At 46.0% G+C, this 18,021-nt stretch overlaps 2 protein-coding genes across 2 annotated transcripts; both read right to left on the reverse strand.

The window, feature by feature from the left end:
* Positions 1–4,661: 4,661 nt before the first annotated feature.
* On the reverse strand, positions 4,662–7,770 carry LOC133053797 (spermatogenesis-associated protein 31E1-like). Its single transcript, XM_061138270.1, has one exon. It carries the CDS (start codon positions 7,625–7,627, stop codon positions 4,736–4,738), a length of 2,892 nt encoding a protein of 963 aa, XP_060994253.1. The 5' UTR covers positions 7,628–7,770; the 3' UTR covers positions 4,662–4,735.
* On the reverse strand, positions 7,688–11,430 carry LOC133053798 (spermatogenesis-associated protein 31E1-like). The gene is made up of 4 exons (XM_061138271.1): positions 11,215–11,430; positions 10,434–10,491; positions 9,801–9,861; positions 7,688–9,512 (listed from the first exon to the last, which is right to left on the reverse strand). The coding sequence occupies exons 1-4, from the start codon at positions 11,401–11,403 to the stop codon at positions 7,688–7,690; spliced, it is 2,133 nt and encodes a 710-aa protein (XP_060994254.1). The 5' UTR covers positions 11,404–11,430.
* Positions 11,431–18,021: the final 6,591 nt, after the last annotated feature.

The following is an 18,021-nucleotide window of genomic DNA, read 5'->3' on the forward strand; positions in this document are numbered from 1 at the left end:
GGCTTGGATAATTTTGAGCATTACTTTACTAGCATGTGAGATGAGTGCAATTGTGTGGTAGTTTGAGCATTCTTTGGCATTGCCTTTCTTTGGGACTGGAATGAAAACTGGTCTTTTCCAGTCCTGTGGCCACTGCTGAGTTTTCCAAATTTGCTGGCATATTGAGTGCAGCAGTTTCACAGCATCATCTTTTAGGACTTGAAATAGCTCAACTGGAATTCCATCAACTCCACTAGCTTTGTTCGTAGTGATGCTTCCTAAAGCCCACTTGTCTTCAAATTCTAGGATGTCTGTCTCTAGGTGAGTGATCACACCATCGTGATTATGTGGGTCGTGAAGATCTTTTTGGTATAGTTCTTCTGTGTATTCGTGCCACCTCTTCTTAATATCTTCTGCTTCTGTTAGGTCCATACCATTTCTGTCCTTTATTGAGCCCATCTTTGCATGAAATATTCCTTGGTATCTCTAATTTTCTTGAAGAGATCTCTAGTCTTTCCCATTCTATTGTTTTCCTCTATTTCCTTGCTATGACCTCTGGGGAAGGCTTTCTACCTCTTTGTTATTCTTTGGAACTGTGCATTCAAATTGGGTATATCTTTCTTTTTCTCCTCTTCTTTTCTCAGCTGTTTGTAAGGCCTCCTCAGATAGCCATTTTGCTTTTTTGCATTTCTTTTTCTTGGGGATGGTCTTGATCCCTGTCTCCTGTACAATGTCATGAACCTCTGTCCATAGTTCATCAGACACTCTATCAGATCTAGTCCCTTGAATCTATTTCTCACTTCCGCTGTATAATCATAAAGGGTTTGATTTAGGTCATACCTGAGTGATTGAGTGGTTTTCCCTACTTTCTTCAATTTAAGTCTGAATTTAAGATGCTTCACATGGACATCACCAGATTGCCAATACCGAAATTAGATTGATTATATTCTTCTAGCCAAAGATGGGGAAGCTCCATACAGTCTCCACTTTACATGTGGAGAAACTGGGCACTGGAGAATGAATAGGAGCGAGGACAAGGTTGTAGGCCACTGGGCTGTGAGGCCTGGCTCATCTCAGGTCACCGTAGCAAACGCCCTCCCCCAAGATCACCAACTCCAGACATGAGTATTGTGCTGAACTGAAGTCAGTTGATAATGTTATCTCCAAATGTGGGAAGGCTGTTTATTTATGGAATTGAGTCAGCCATGCAACCTAGGGACCTAAGAGCAAGCACATGGTGGTTTTCTTCTTATTCTAAAATTAGTTCCGAGCTTTTCTCTTTTAGGGATTCCTACTGTGTTCACAAATTATTGAGCCTTATGGTTTCCTAGGCCAATAATAAATGGAACAAGAGGGAACAATAGAGATTAGAAATGTGTTGGGGGGATCAGGTCTGATAAATAGATAGCTTTTAATGAAGATGGCATGACTGGAAATCCTATTTATAGTTATCTAGTTTTCCTATTTTTTAAAAGGATAAAATAATAATATAGGGCTTATTTCCAAAACCACTTAGAGAAATAATATGCAATTTTAAGAAATATTATAGTTATTATAAATTGTTTGGTTGCAAAACAAAAATAAAATATCACCTCAAAAATCAAGATTTTTACCCAGTTGATGCAGAAAAAAAAATCCTAATACATTTCTCTAATGTTCCTAGTTGAAAACAAAATCATTTTTTAAAGGACTGCCAATTCATTCAGAACTAAAAACTTGATTCATCTTACCACATAATTTGGTTTCTCCCAGGCCACTTTTGAGAAGGATTAGATGACAGGTGTTCAGCCAGGGCTTTCTGTACTACTTGTTTGATGATTAATGGGGTCTTGGCACAAGAGTGGAGTTTTAGAAAAGAAATAGGAGATGCTTTGTTGAATAGACATGGAGCTTCATTTTCCCAGAATGTAGGTATCATTTCAGAAAGGGATCTCTCCCTGAGAAAACACATTCATGAAAAGTAAAACTGTTCAAGGAAACAAAATCTAAAAGCAGTAATAGAAAGGGAAGCTGGGATGCCTACTCCTGAAATCCTAGTTACTACAGTGCCAGCTGGCAAGCCAGGGTGAAGTGGGATGTCTGGAGAAACAAAACAAAACAAAAGCATCAACTGCAAAAGACTAATCGTTTTAAGCATCAGTTAACCATTTACTGGATGTGAAAGTTGTGCATATGTGTGTATATGGGGGGTTCCTCTCTGGGGTGAGTGTGGGTCTGTCGAGGTCTCTGTGGGGTTATTGGGGGCCCTGTGCAGCAGCAGTTCTGGGTCACTGTGGGTATATGGGGGGTCTCTCTCTGGGGTGAGTGTGGGTCTGACCCACTCTTCATGGGGGCCCTGTGCTGGATCAGTGGGGTGTATGGGGGGTCCCTCTCTGGGGTGAGTGTGGGTCTGTCGAGGTCTCTGTGAGGTTTTTGGGGGCCCTGTGCATCAGCAGTTCTGGGACACTGTGGGTATATGGGGGGTCTCTCTCTGGGGTGAGTGTGGATCTGACCCACGCTTGATGGGGGCCCTGTGGTGGATCAGTGTGTGTATATGGGGGGTCCCTCTCTGGGGTGAGTGTGGTTCTGTCGAGGTCTCTGTGGGGTTATTGGGGGCCCTGTGCAGCAGCAGTACTGGGTCACTGTGGGTATATGGGAGGTCTCTCTATGGGCTGTGTGGGTCTGACCCACTCTTCATGGGGGCCCTGTGCTGGGTCAGTGAGGGTGTATGGTGGGTCCCTCTCTGGGGTGAGTGTGGGTCTGTCAAGGTCTCTGTGGGGTGATTGGGGGCCCTGTGCTGGGTCACTGTGTGTATATGGGGGGGTCCCTCTCTGGGGTGAATGTGGGTCTCACCCACTCTTCACGGGCCCCTCCATTGCTGTCCTCTCTGCACCTCACGGCACGAGAAGGAAGGGACTCTCCAGGTCAGGTTTCTTGCTGTTCTGTCAGTGTCCCTTCTGCGTCATGTCTGCAGAGGGGCACCTTAGGTCCAGATCCCCCAACTCAGCGCTCACCTCTTGGTGCCTCTGAGAGGCCCTGGCAGCAGCCAGGCTCAGGATCCAAGCTCTGTGCTCCCCTCTCCTGAACTCTCGAGGTCACTCGATGACCTAGGACCCAACGCCTCCCCTCAGACCCTGGCTGAGCCCCCACTGCTGTGCCCACCGTGGGGGATGCGGTGCAGAGTCAGAACTAGTCTCCAGCGAGGAACCACAGCACAAGTAGGCCTGTGCCCACTGCCCCCACAGCCCCGGGCCTGGTCCCACATGTGGGGGCCCTGACAGGCATGGAGGCAGGGCTGTTCCTGCCAGCTCCTGGATCAGAGGCCCCCTTCTGGAGGCTGACTGTGCACCAGGGCAGTGTCTGTGACATAGAGCCCCAAATCTCTCTGGAGAAATGCTCGTCTCCCCGCTTTCCAGCTTGGATGAGCCCAAGGAGGAAAGCTGATGGCGTGTTCATTTTCTGCAGGTCCCTTCCATGCATGCTGGGTGACACATCCTGGCTGCTGGTGTCTTCCACCCCGGCCTCTGGAGTGAGTAAGACTGAGTGCAGGTGAGACCTGCTGTGACTCCTGAACAGTCCCTGGGCCTGTTGAGTCCTACCTGTACCCTGGGAGCCTCCTTGGGTCACACATGTAGGTAGAGGTCATGGACTGTGAGCCTCTCCTGAGTACTCAGTCCGGTAAAAGCTGATTGCTACCGTGGGGAAAAGTGAAGTTTCTCTGCTTGAGCATCTGTTGCCTCTGGCAGCTTGGCCCTCTGTTGAGTGCCTCCATGTGGCCTCCCTCAGACAGGTCCGGGGAACTAGAGTAGAGGTAAGGCTCTGGAGCGATGCCAGCATGAGCCAACAGGCCCCTCACTTCTTTCCTCTGGCCCTGTGGACGGTGGTGGGACACCAATGCTCCTTGGTAAATGCACCATCTATGGGCTCCCCTGCCACTAACATCCTTCCTCTGCATCCCATCCCAGGGGCACAGCATCCTGCTCTCAGACCGTGAGGTGCCTCCGCACACAGTCATGACCATGCTCATTCACTGGGGAGGTGGGCTCTGTAAGCATGGCTGTCCTCTCCTCCAGGGCTGGGTGGGACCAGCCCTCGGAGGCTTGCATGCTCTGCACTGCAAACTCTAAGAGCGGGGTCCTCTCAGAGTGTGTGCTCCTCATTCTTGCTGCTGCTTCAGAGCAGGAGAAAGGCAGGGGGAGGGTGATGAACCTCGCCTATTTGCTCCCAGCCACATCTGGGAGAGAAAGGGGATTTCAGCGCAGCAGCATCTATGCTGCTGTGACTCGGGGGTGACGCTTGTCCCACCTCTGGACTCCCCTCCTTATTCTGACATGGGAGTTTGTCCCTGACACTTCTTGAGCCTGAGGGGAATTTCAGCTTCTGAACACACCTCCCCTACCAGCTGCACAATGTCCAGGTGCAGAGAGAGTAGGAAAGAACTGAGCAAGATCCTGAGGAGGGGGAGGTCTTTAGGTTTAGTTCACTGTGACATGTCCTAAATGCTGTTGCTTCTTTCTCTAATGCTGGTATTATGGAAACTGAAGGCGCAGTTACGAAACTGGGATGAGGGTGAATATCCATGCTGCGGTCAGCCTCTCTCCACGGCCCCATCCCGTCTGGAAGTCAAAGCAGGCACCTGGGAAGCATGGACCCTGATGCCTTCCATCTCCCTCAGTGAGGCACCGACAGGCCACTACCCCTGCTCATGGGAAAAAAACATTTATTTCATGAAACAAAATTTCTGGTAGGAAGAAGCCTTTAGCACACAGAGGATGTGCTAACATTGGAGAAAAATGTATTTATCTGCATGGCATGCATTTTTTTCTTGGAGGAGAGTTTGCCTACCCGGAATGCTGTGAAAAGCATGTTCGGATTCACCAGAAGAGGTAAATTTCTGAGGGAGACCATGACTTGGACAGTGGAGGGAATGGCCTGTGACCCGTGTCACTCGTGAGCCATGCTGGCAGACTATGCCTGGAAGGGGACCTGGCTCCCTGGGTGAAAAGGCCCACCTGCTGTCCCTGGGACTGGTCCACTTTTTGGAAAAGCTATGGCCCGTTGGGGTGGCTTGGTGATAACGGGGTGTATCTCTCCTCATTCTCCTTTCCTCTTGGTAAGACAGGATTCTGTGGTGGCAGTAATGTAGACCTCGGGGGCCCTGGAATTCTGCTTGGTACCAGTTTAACTCCGTGGCGTGAGGTCCCTGGTGAAACACCATCCTCTCCTTTAGGATCTGCCCAACAGCTGTCATGAGAGTCTGAGCCTCAACCGCCCTGCTGTCCATGGTCGATTTGCTCTTGATTGATTCTTGGCTCTGGACAGTGGCTATTTCAGGCCTGCCTTTTTGCAAGGGCTCTTCTGGTTCTCTGCCTTTACTGGGGAAAATCCACTGCAGAAGGAGCTTAATCCTTTCTTTGAAGCTTTCTGATGGAATCTGTCTCTTCTTTAGGACTAACTGCCGAAACTTGCTTCTTAGGGACTCTGTTGTTTCTTTTTTCTGGCCAGGATGACTCATCCCCTGGGCTTGGTAAACCCTCCGTTCTGCCAGCCCCTTTTTAATCTGTCTTAATTTGGGCCTTATATATTTCTCTCTCCCATCCTTGGGAACAGACTCCTTGCAGTGGCTCTTATATTTGAGCTGTCGCCTCATGTCCACCTGCTGCCCCTGGCTGCTCCCTTCACTTGAGGTAGCATCATAGAGTTTTTGGGAATTGCACTTGTCTCCACTGGATAAGATCTGAAAAGAGGACAGAGATTCCTGAGAAGCCAAGATGTTTGTGGCAAGAAACATATTCGAGTGACAGTCTTTGAGAAGCACATCGGTGGCACAGTCTTGAAGGAGTACTCCAGTTTCACAGTCTTGAAGGAGCACGCTGGTAGCTCGGCCCTGAGCCGGAGCCTGCTGGTCAGCGAACCCTTGAGACTCAAGCTTACGAGACTGTGTCTCAAAGAGTAGATCTTCTGTATTTGAGGCAGCAGATGTGGTGTTCAGTGAGGGGCTTTCACTGGACCTTGGAGACCGTGATCTCCCGAGATCGATATTGATGTCTAGGTATTTGACCTGCACGCTAGGTTCCCTGGTGCCCTTCCCAGCAGAGTCTCCCTCCACGACCTCTTGCGCCCTGGAAGATGGGGAGCATTCATCAAGGTCCACAACTATCACATTAGAGCAAGATGCTGGGGAGGCCTGCCCCCTGGTTTCCTTCTGTGCCTCATTCCTGGCCATGGCTGAACTTGGACTTGGCTCCAGGCTGCCTTTGTCAGCCTCCACTACAGACATGCTGTGCCACATTCTGCCCACAAAGCTGTATGTGGGGGCCTGAGGAGGTGGCTTGTCTTCCTGTCCAGTCAGAGGGGCCTCTGGGGGCTTATGGGTGTCCCCAGGTGTGCGTCCTCCCAGAGCCCCCCGGGCTTCCTCAGTCACCTGTGAGGGGACAGGGAGGGGCCTCTCCAGTGGGGGAACTGCCTCCGTTCTTTTCAGTTTCTCACCTGCATGGGGCTGAGGAGGTTTTCCCAAGCCCTTGGTTAATAGGGCAGTTGACTGGTATCCAGATTCACAGGTGACCTTCAATGTGGGCACTTGAACCTTTTTCAACTTCAAGCGAAATATGAACTTAAGGACTTTGAAGAATAGGCTCCACCTGTGCCTCACCCGAAACCTTATTATATGTGCTTCCAACTCCTGCTCAGTATACGGGCTGAGGACAAGAGACTCATGGGAGGTGGTCATGGAGGCTTTCCCATCCTGAGAGGACTGTGTACTTTCTGTCTTCATGGGAGCATTTGTCTCTCCCAGAGTGCCTAAAACAAGGTTGTCCACAAGCCTCAAGTGACAGACATTCACAGGGATCTCACTCTCACAGATCTGCTCTGCCTTCCTCTCTGTAAGGACTCCTGAGACTTCTGGTTGCTTCCTGTCTAGGCTCAACTCTATTTCTGATGCAAGTTTTGCTCTTGGGTCCTTCACTGGAGGGTTGGCTGGGAACATGTACAGATCTTTTACGATCTTCTCCACACTCTGCCCCACCTCATGGCACAGGTCTGTCCCTGGTAGGATTTGTGCTGGGCACTTGGACCTCATCTTTTGTACATCCTGGCTCATTTTGCCTCGACCTGCAGAAGATCTTGAGGGCCCCTCCCTGTCCTGTGCCTGGCATGGCCGTGGGTATTGATCCTGGGGCTGCATCAGTTTCTGAGATGCTTGGATTCTGCAGGGCAGGCCACTCTGTTGCTGCATGAACCTTTGGGAAATGTGGTGCTCCAGTTTCTTCCGAACCTCAGGGCTGATCAAATGCCCAGGAAGGATGGGGACAGAGCCATGGGCCTGGGAAGACCTGGTCTCCTGGGATGGGTTGAGAGTGACCTGGCTAAAGACTTGCTGAGAATTTTTAACCAAAGAGGGCAAAGTTCTCCTGCTTTCTAGTTGTTTTTTCCAAAAGTGACATTCCTGGTTTTCAATTGCATTTGAACTGAAAGATGATGCCTTATTTGGGACTGTAGTGCAAGATGTTTCAAAGGACTTCTCAATGCCAATCTGGCGTTGAGAAGATGATGACTGGACTAGGGGGGAGGGTGATAGATGGACAGTGGTTTCTAACTGAGCCTGAGGTTGTGGATGATATTGGGGTATGGTTGGAGTTAAAAATTGAGGTTGGGCCTGGATCTCCATATGAGCCCGAGAAGATGGCTGACAGTGAGGTATATTTAGAGCCAGGGGTATCGGTTGGGGCTAGATCTCCACGTAAGCCCGAGGAGGTGGTTGAAACTGGGGCATGGTTGGAGCTGAGGGTTGTTGGTGATCCTGGACCTCCATGGAAATCTCAGATGATGGTGGACATTGAGGCATGGTTGCAGTCCAGGGTAGGGATCGGCCCTGGGTCTCCACATGAGCCTGAACAAGTGGTTGAAACTGGGGCATGTTTGGAGTCCAAGGTAGGGATTGGTCCTGAATCTCCATGTGAGCTTGAGGTTGTGGTGATTGACACTGGGACATGGATGGAGTCTGGACTAGGGGCGGAACCTGGGTCTTCATGTGAGCCCGAAGTGGTAGTTGAAAATGAGACATGGTTTGAGCCAAGAGTTGGGATCGCACCTGTGTCTCCATGTGAGCTCGAGGTGATGGTTGAAATTGGGGCGTGAGTGGAGTCCATGGTGGGGGGCGGGCCTGGGTCTCCATGTGAGTCTGAGGTGGTGGCTGAAAGTGAGGCAGGGTTGGAACCAAGAGTTGGGGTCGGGCCTGGGCCTCCATGTGAGCCCGAGTTGGTGGTAGAGAGTGAGGCATGGTTGAAGCCACGATTTGGGAGCTGGACTGGGTCTCCAATGAAACTTCAGATGATGGTTGACATTGGGGCATGATTGGAGTTAAGGGTAGGGGTTGGGCCTGGGTCTTCATGTGACCCAGAGGTGATGGCTGCAACTGGGGCATGGTGGGAGTCAAGGACTGAGGTTGAGCCTGGGCCACAGGTTGGGTCAAGTGCTTGGCCAATGACAGTTGTGAAGTTACTTTAGCTGGAATATGCAATGGTTTGGCTTTAGAGCGTTCGTTAAATAAGACAGGGCATAACTCTAGAGCTGACCCAGGTACTGTGACAGCAGCTATGAGAGACTCACTGTGCAGAAAGGGGAGACCCCAGAAGAGCTGGCTGCATGTCTTCTGTAGACAGCCCCCCAGAGTATCAGGATATTGGGGCTTCTCGGGACCAAGCAGCTGATCATGTTTGCCAGTTATGTTCCCGAAGTCTTGGTGACCCAAGGTGTCCTGTTTGTGACCCAGCGACTCGATCCTCTTCCCCAAAGAATTCAGGTGGTAGCCTGCCTCCTTGTCCTTTTCTTTCTCCTCCCAAGACTTCAGTTCCACTCTTTTGGTGATTAGTATTTCCAGTAGCTCCTGGACATTAGGGTTGACAAAAGCGAGGCCACCAGCCTCTCCCTGCCCGTTTCGGGGATCTTCCCAGAATGAGGCCTCTGGTGGGTAGAGGGGAAGGCTTTCTTTCTGGGACTCTAAGTGTGTTGAGGGGGAGAAGCTCCAGGCTGTGGCTGCTTCCTGCCACCAGGCCAGGGCCGATCCAGGGCTGCTTGAATGGACAATCCCTGGGATGGCTGGTCTCCAGGGGGAGTGTGGAGATGACCTGTGTGGGATGGTACCCAGTGTGCGTGTCGTGGAGTCACCCTGAGTGAGACTCAGCATGGAGCCTGATGGTGTTGGGGTAGAGCAGGGTGCTGGAAGTGGAGGGCAGGCTCTCCCATGAGGCGGGCTTGGTGGGGAAGGGGAAACAGCCAGTGGCCAGGAGGAAAGGCTGTCCAGGGGAAAGAAAGGCTCTGGTGTTGGAGAGGCACTCAGGTATGACTCTGAGTAAGTGGAAACTGACCCTGGAGAAATGGCAGAAGTGCAGGGTAGAGGCTGCTTGGTCAGAGGAGCTGGGGAAATGGTGGGAGCCGCCTCTTCCCTGCATGGTGGGTGGGCTCCAGCAGGCACTGCTTTGCAAACCTCACCAGGTGAATCTTGCCATGAGATCTGATGAAAGCTGTCCTTGTCAGGGAACCTCCCCAGGTGTCTGCAGGAGACATGAAGAACAAGCTGAAGCCAGGAGCTGCCAGGCCAGGAGGACCAGACAGGCCAGGCGGCGGCGGGGGTGGGATGGGGGGGGGGGTGCAGCCACACCCCACAGTCCTGCACGGCCCCAGTGCTGACTTCACAATGCTCCTGCTGTTCCTCACCACGGGATGATAGCCATACCCTGCCCTCAGGACTCCTCCCAGCTCAGCCCCAGGCTGCCAGAATCCCTGGGTTTACACCACAGACTCTAGAAGAACCCCCTAGAAAGAAAGGGTAGATTCTCTACCTTTGCAGAAGTGAAGTCAGGTCCCAGACCTCTTCCAGTTCTTCCAGGCAATCTCTGCAAGCTGGAAATCAGCAGACTGGGTCATGGTGGTGAAGATAGGAGCCAGGGGTCTTATAGAAGTTGAGTGCATTGTCTCTTTAAGGGCACACCATTGGGAGACTGGAGCCCAAGCTCCAGTGTCCAACACCACATGATCCCTGACAGTGATGGTGACGCTCAAGAAAGGGTTTATCACTTAACGTTTTTCCATATCCTTTACTCCTTACTGCCCTCACCAACTACCTGTAGGCGATGGGCAGGCATCACTTTGCAGTTGAACCTGAGCACAGGTAAACCATGGGTCCTATGTGTCCTGGAGGGCTCACTTCCCAATCCAGGTGCTATTAGTCCAATGCAGCCCACACGCCCTTTTGGTACAGAGTCTTTTCCAGGCCCCTCACAGCTCCATTCTACACATGGAATCTGGGAAGTATCTGGATTCTGCCCTCCTTCCCAGAAACCTCCCTGGGGGATCTGCTTCTCAAGGGAGAAGTCCTGCCACTGGCCCCGCTCAGAGCCCGTGGAGCTGGACCTCATGGCCAGAGTGGTGGGGACTAGCACTCGGGGCACTCATGGCTGGATGTCAGAACTCACCTTTCAAAGCGCCATTTCTCCTGCTGCTCCTGCTTCTTCCCCTTCGTTCCTTTCGATGCTGAGAGAGAAAAAATTAGGGCTTAAGACCCAATTCTCAGTCTCCTCTCTCTAGACAAGCATCAGGCACTAGTGTCCATACATAATATGACTTTCTACATTTCACTGACAGAGCTCTGTGATTTTTCTTTCTTTTCACTCATTTTTAAAGTGGATAAAATATTTTCTGTTTTCCTTCTTTGAAGAATGAAAGACTATTTTCAATGTGAAATGCACTCTGTACTACTTTCGTCACTGTTCCTCTGCTCAAGAAACACACACATTCTCAGACTGTGGGTGAATCTGAGCTTCATCAGGTTGATCTTTGCTTCCTGATACCAGCCCGCCCCCCAGCCCCTGCTCTGATGCTCTTGGGGCTTCAGCGCTGCCAGATCATCAGCCCTGAGACACTGTTCACAGCTGCTGAACTAGGGCTCAGAGTCCTGTCCTCAGCCTGAGACTGAACTCAGTATCCAGTCCTCAACCCCTGGTCGCTGTGTTTGGGACATGCCCTGGACCCCTACCACACCAGGACAACTGATCTGAGATCTTTGGGTAGAAATCCTAGTGTTCACTCTATCTCCTGCCCAGCTGGTTTGTCCCTAGAGGCATAATATTTTCTTCCTTGAAAATAGATGTCCTGTTCTTTCCCACCTCAAGAATCTCTGGTTGATTCAGAAATAATAATAATAAATAATAATAAATAATTCCATATGCTTGTCAGTCTGGACCAAGAGTTCCTTACCTTCCTGATGTTTCCATGTTTCCTAGGGGGAGCAAAGGATGGGTTATTCTCCAGGTAGGGAAGGATCAGGAGAAAGAGCCCCAGTCCACATAGAAAGGCAAGGATGGTATCGATCACCCAGAAAGGGGAGCTGGAGTTCAGCCAAGTATCAAAAGTGCTTTTCAGAGAAAAGAGCAGATTCTCCATCATCTGAATCACACCGCTGCCCTCAGGCAACTGAGCCAAGGGGTGCACTTGGGGACTGAAGTACTAGGCTCGCATCATAGTGATGTGGTCTGGTCACAAAGGGCCCTTGGGGGTGAGAGGGGTTAGCAGAGGAGGAGGCTAGACCATAGCCCCTCCCTAACCATCCAGCCACACAGCTCCATTCATCTCCCTTCTCTGAGCCTTCCCGTCCTACCTTCTCATCCTGGTAGAGACATTGGTCAAGTGTTGCTTCTTTCCACCTAGAACTCTGAGAATTCCTGGTTCCTTTGATAACATTGCTTGAGTCCCATCAATACTTTAAAAATTCTGGAGTTCTCCCTATAACTTTGGTTAATCCCAGGTATTTTTACTTTTATGATATATATTTTTTCTAATTTCAGTTAATTTTTACTATATTCAACTACTGGGAATTAAAAATTAATTTCAAATAATTTGAAATTTACAAGGCTATGAAATATAAAACAAACTGAAATAAACTTTCAGAGTAAGTTTTTCATAATTTGCCAGCATCCTTGTTTTCTGAACCCAATACACTGAACAAAAAGATTTGGAACACTCTGTACAGATACACACACATCCTTTTAACAAATCAGCCCAGTGTTTTCAAATCTAAGAACCAAGTTTGTTTGGTTTTTTTTCCCAGTTCAAAAGTTATCTTTCAGTATTTGTTATAAGTCGGACTGCTAGCAGTCAATTCTCCCAGTCTCTGTTTATCTGGGAACATTTTTATTTTGCCTTTTTCCCTGAAGCATAGATTTTATAGACACGGAATACTTGGGTGACAATTTTTTTCTTTCAAATCTTTCAATATGACATCCCATGGCCTTCACGCTGCCATTTCTGACTAGAAGTCAGTGATTAATCTTATTGTGGTCTCCTCATATATGGAGAGGAGAAGGAAATGGAAACTCACTCCAGTATGCTTGCCTAGAGAATCCCGTGGACAGAGGAGCCTGGTGGGCTGCTGTCCATGGGGTCGCACAGAGTCGGACATGACTGAAGCGACTTAGCATGCATGTATGCATTGGAGAAGGAAATGGCAATCCACTCCAGTGTTCTTGCCTGGAGAGGCCCAGGAACAGAGGAGCCTGGAAAGGCTGCCATCTATGCGGTCACACAGAGTCAGACACAACTGAAGTGACGCAGCAGCAGCAGCATATCTGGAGAACACTTTCTCTCTGGCTACTTTCAAGATTTTTCCTTTGTTTTTCCACAGTTTGACCAAGATGTGTCATAGAGTGGATGTGTTTCCTGTCATTTTTCTAGAGGTGAACTCTGAATCTGGAGAGTGTTTTTCATCAAAATTTTATAAATTTTTAGCCATGAGGTCTACAAGTAATGTTATGCTGTCCCCTCTCATCTCCCTTCTTTCCGAGAGTCTCTTTCCTTCCATATTTGATGGTGTGCTGAGTGGATGCTGTAGATCGTTTTCCCTCAACATCTTCTCTCTTTGTTTTTTACACTGATTTCCTGAATTCATCATTCAGTTTATGGATTCTTTCTGCTACCATCTCAAGTGTGCTATTGAACCTATTTTTCAATTTAACAACTATAGTTTTCAAGTCTAGGGTTTATATTAGTTTCCTTTTTAAAAACAATTCCTAGCTACTCATTGAGTGTCTCTTTTGACTGAGTATCATATTTTCATCTAATTCTTCAAGCATGGCTCCTTTAGTCCATCTTGCAGTTATCATTATTTTGATATTTTAATGTTTTGACCTTCATACTGAATTTATAAGTGACATATGAGTTATATGTGATATATAAATGCTTTGCTCACCACTGTTTCAACACTAGAGTTTTCTGATTTTAACTGTGTACTTATCTGTCCCAGCAAGTTCTATACTTTGATAGAGTTTCCTTTTCTTAATTACCATCTTTTCATTTCAGCTTGTAGAACTCCTTTTAACATTTCCTATTAGACTGATCTAATGGGGATGAAAGTAGGGAAAACCACTAGACCATTCAGGTATGACCTAAATCAAATCCTTTATGAGTGTACAGTGGACGTGAGAAATAGACTTAAGGGACTAGATCTGATAGACAGAGAGCCTGATGAATTATGGACGGAGCTTCATGACATTGTACGGGAGACAGGGATCAAGCCATCCCCATGGAAAAGAAATGCAAAAAGGCAAAATGCTTGTCTGAAGAGGCCTTACAAATAGCTGTGAAATGAAGAGAAGTGAAAAGCAAAGGAGAAAAGGAAAGGTATTCCCATTGGAATGCAGAGTTCCAAAGAATAGCAAGGAGAAATAAGAAAGCCTTCCTCAGCGATCAAGTGCAAAGAAATACATGAAAACAACAGAATGGGAAAGACCAGAGATCTCTTCAAGAAAATTAGAGATACCAAGGGAACATTTCGTGCAAAGATGGGTTTGATAAAGGTCAGAAAAGTTATGGACCTAACAGAAGCAGAAGATATCAATAAGAGGTGGCAAGGATACACAGAAGAACTGTACAAAAAAGGTCTTCATGACCCAGATAATCATCATGGTGTGATCACTCACCTAGAGCCAGACATCCTGGAATGTGAAGTCAAGTGGGCCTTAGAAAGCATCACTACGAACAAAACTAGTGGAGGTGATGGAATTCCAGGTGAGCGATTGCAAGTCCTAAAAGATGATGATGTCAAAGTGCTGCACTCAATATGCCAGCAAATTTGGAAAACTCAGCAGTGGCCATAGGTCAGCTTTCATTCCAATACCAAAGAAAGGAAATCCCAAAGAATGCTCAAACTACCGCACAATTGCACTCATCTCACACGCTAGTAAAGTAACACTCAAAATTCTCCAAGCCAGGCTTCAGCAATACGTGAACTGTGAACTTCCAGATGTTCAAGCTGGTTTTAGAAAAGGCAGAGGGATGAGAGATCAAATTGGCAACAACCGCTGGATCATCAAAAAAGCAAGAGAGTTCCAGAAAAACATCTATTTCTGCTTGATTGACTATTTTAAAGCCTTTGACTGTGTGGATCACAATAAACTGTGGAAAATTCTGAAAGAGATGGGAACACCAGACCACCTGACCTGCCTCTTGAGAAACCGGTATGCAGGTCAGCAAGCAACAGTTAGAACTGGACCTGGAGCAACAGACTGCTTCCAAATAGGAAAAGGAGTATGTCAATGTTGTATATTTTCACCCTGCTTATTTAACTTCTATGCAGAGTACATCATGAGAAACGCTGGGCTGCAGGAAGCACAAGCTGGAATCAAGATTGCTGGGAGCAATATCAATAACCTCAGATATACAGATGACACCACCCTCATGGCAGAGAGTGAGGAAGAACTAAAGAGCCTCTTGATGAAAGTGAAGGAAGAGAGTGAAAAAGTTGGCTTAAATCTCAACATTCAGAAAACTAAGATCATGGCATCTGGTCCCATCACTTCATGGCAAATAGATGCAGAAACTGTGGAAACAGTGTCAGACTTTATTTTTTGGGCTCCAAAATCACTGCAAATGTTGACTGCAGCCATGAAATTAAAAGACGGTTACTCCTTGGAAGGAAAGTTATGACCAACCTAGATGGCACATTAAAAAGCAGAGACATTACTTTGCTAACAAAGGTCTGTCTAGTCGCGGCTATGGTTTTTCCAGTGGTCACGTATGGATGTGAGAGTTGGACTGTGAAGAAAGCTGAGCGCCAAAAAATTGATGCTTTTGAACTGTTATGTTGGAGAGGACTCGAGAGCCCCGTGGACTGCAAGGAGATCCAACCAGTCCATCCTAAAGGAGATCAGTCCTGGGTGTTCATTGGAAGGACTGATGCTGAAGCTGAAACTCCAATACTTTGGCCACCTCATACGAAGAGCTGACTCATTGAAAAAGACCCTGATGCTGGGAGGGACTGGGGGCAGGAGGAGATGGCGACAACAGAGGATGAGATGCTGGATGGCATCACCGACTAATGGACATGAGTCTGAGTAAACTCTGGGAGTTGGTGATGGACAGGGAGGCCTGGCGTGCTGCGATTCATGGGGTCGCAAAGAGTCGGACATGACTGAGCGACTGAACTGCACTGAACTGAAGAACCCTCCAGCCTAAAACAAGGAGGCACCAAACACAGCAAACTAAATAAAATGAAAAGATGAGAAATATACAGGAGGTGAAGGAACATGGTAAAACTCGATAGACCAAACAAAAGAAGAGGAGACAGGGAGTCTATCAGAGAATTCAGAACACTGATAGTAAAGGTGATACAAAATCTTGAAAACAAAATGAAGGCAGGGGTAAAAGCAAATCACTATGAAAAAGTCATCAAACAACAATGAAAGAAAGCTAGAGAGGAAGAGGACAACACCTGCAAAATATACAGAAGACAATTAACTAAACAGGAACAGTAACCCCTACTGATCAATAAATAAGATAAATGGATTAAACAGTGGTTGAATGGTTTAAAAAAGAAAGAAATAAAAAGACCCAACTTGAAGTTATCTACAAGAAACTCATTTTAGATTTAAAGACATATATAGGCTCAAAATGAAGGGATAAAAAAAGATACTCCATGCATGTAAATAGTAAGCAAAAGAAAGCAGGGGTGGCTACTCATATAAAAGAGAAAATAGATATTAAGTCCAAAATTGTCTCCATAGAAAAAGAACATCTCTGTATTTTAATAAGAGTCACTTCTACAGGAAGATATAAAAATTATATATGCATACAGCATCAGAGCCCATAAAGGTAGAAAGCAAATACTGGAAAACAAGAAAAAAAATTGATTGCATAAAGTGGCCGTAAGGAACTTCAATTATCCACTTATAAAAACGGATAGAGAATCAGTAAACAAACATGCCTTGAAAACACTATAGATCACATGCTCCTTACAGACATATTTAAACATACCACCAAAGAGCAGTGCATATACATTCAAATACACAAGCAGCCTTCTCCAGGACACTCAATAGGCCACAGTCAAGTTTTAACAAATTCAAAAAATTTGGTTATGAAATTACTATTTCAAAATAATTATTAATTAATTAATTAATAAATTTGAAATAATTTAGGTATCTTTTCTGACCACAGTAAGATGAAATAAATCCCTTAAGAGCAAGAAAACAGGAAAATTGAGAAATATGTGGAAACTAAACCATACAGTCTTTTCCCCACTTGTGGTTTTACTGAGGCTTAACTGACATTGACCACTGCATAATTTTAAGACATACAGCATAATGATTTGACTTACATACATCAGGAAATGATTATCACAAGAAGGTTAGTGAACATCATCTCATATGGATACAAAATAAAAATAAAAGAAAAAAATTTTTCTTTTGTGACGAGAACTCTTAGGATTTACTTTCTTAAACCTCATATATAAAATACACCAATTTTAACTATATTTATCACGCTGCATAAAAGCTTTTTTTTAAAAAAAATTGGGTCAAAGATGAAATCAAAGGGAAAATGAAAAAGTATATTGAGACAAACTAAAATGAAACACAACACACTAAGACTTATGGGATGAACCAAAAGCAAAACTACAGGAGATGTTCATAATGATAATTGCATACATTAAAAGGTAAGAGAAACTTCAAATAAAAAATTTAATTTTATGCCTCAAGGAACTATAGAAAATGAAAACACTCATCTCACATTTAGCAGAAGGAATGAGACAACAGAAAAGTAATAGAAAATATAAACAAAACTAAGTAGTGTTTTCTGGAAAACATTAATGTGACAGACTGTTAGTTAGATTAAGATGAAAGAGACACAAATCAATGAAATCAGAAATGAAAAATGATGCCTCAGTAATAAAAGAATCATTAGAATCGATCATAAATAATTATGTCAACAAATTAGATAACCTAGAAGAAACAGATAAATTCCTAGAAACATACAACCTATTAACACTGAATTGAGACAAAATAGAAAGTCGGAACAGACCAATAACAAATAAGGAGACAGAATCAATAATATAGAAATAAAGAAAATTCAGGGCCATATGACTTCATTGGTAAGTTTTACCAAACATTTAAAGAATTCAGACCAATCCTTTTCAAGTCCTCCATGAAAACTGGAGAGCAGGGAACACTTTTAAATTAAGTCTACAAGGCCAGCATTACCTTGATATCAAAGTCAGAAAAAGACATTACAAGAAGATTATAGGTCAATATCTGGAATGAGCACAGATTCAAAAATCCTCAAAAAATGTTAGCAAAGCTAATTCAAGAATTAATTAGAAGGATCCTACTTCATGATTAAATGTGATTGATTCATGGGATGCAAGAATGGTGCAAAATAACACAAATCAATCAACATAACACACTACATTAACAAAATGGGGAAAAACTCATGATCATCTCAATAGACGCAGAAAAGGATTTGACAATATTCAACATTCTTTCTCAGCAAATTGGGTACAGAAGGATCACACCTCAACACAATAATGGCACATATGAAAAGATCACAGCAAACATATGACTCAAAAGTGAAAAACTGAAAGCTTTCACTCTAATATCAGGAAGAAGGCAAAAATGCCCACACCCACCACGTTTATTTAACACAGCACTGAAAGTCCGAGCCAGAGGACTTAGGCAAGACGAAGAAATAAAATGCATTAAAATCAGAAAGGAAGAAGTCAAATTGCCTCCATTTGCAGAT

The sequence above is a fragment of the Dama dama genome, unplaced genomic scaffold (genome assembly GCF_033118175.1).
Source record: "Dama dama isolate Ldn47 unplaced genomic scaffold, ASM3311817v1 ptg000311l, whole genome shotgun sequence".
Classification (NCBI taxonomy): domain Eukaryota; kingdom Metazoa; phylum Chordata; class Mammalia; order Artiodactyla; family Cervidae; genus Dama; species Dama dama.

Coding starts and splice junctions, on each gene's coding strand:
- LOC133053797 (XM_061138270.1), bottom strand. CDS start 7,627: ATGGAGATCCAGGCCCAACCTCAATTTTTAACTCCAACCATACCCCAA.
- LOC133053798 (XM_061138271.1), bottom strand. CDS start 11,403: ATGATGGAGAATCTGCTCTTTTCTCTGAAAAGCACTTTTGATACTTGG. Junction 10,492..11,214: donor AACATGGAAACATCAGGAAG/GTAAGGAACTCT, acceptor TTTCTCTCTCAG/CATCGAAAGGAACGAAGGGG. Junction 9,513..9,800: donor CTGACTTCACTTCTGCAAAG/GTAGAGAATCTA, acceptor TGTCTCCTGCAG/ACACCTGGGGAGGTTCCCTG.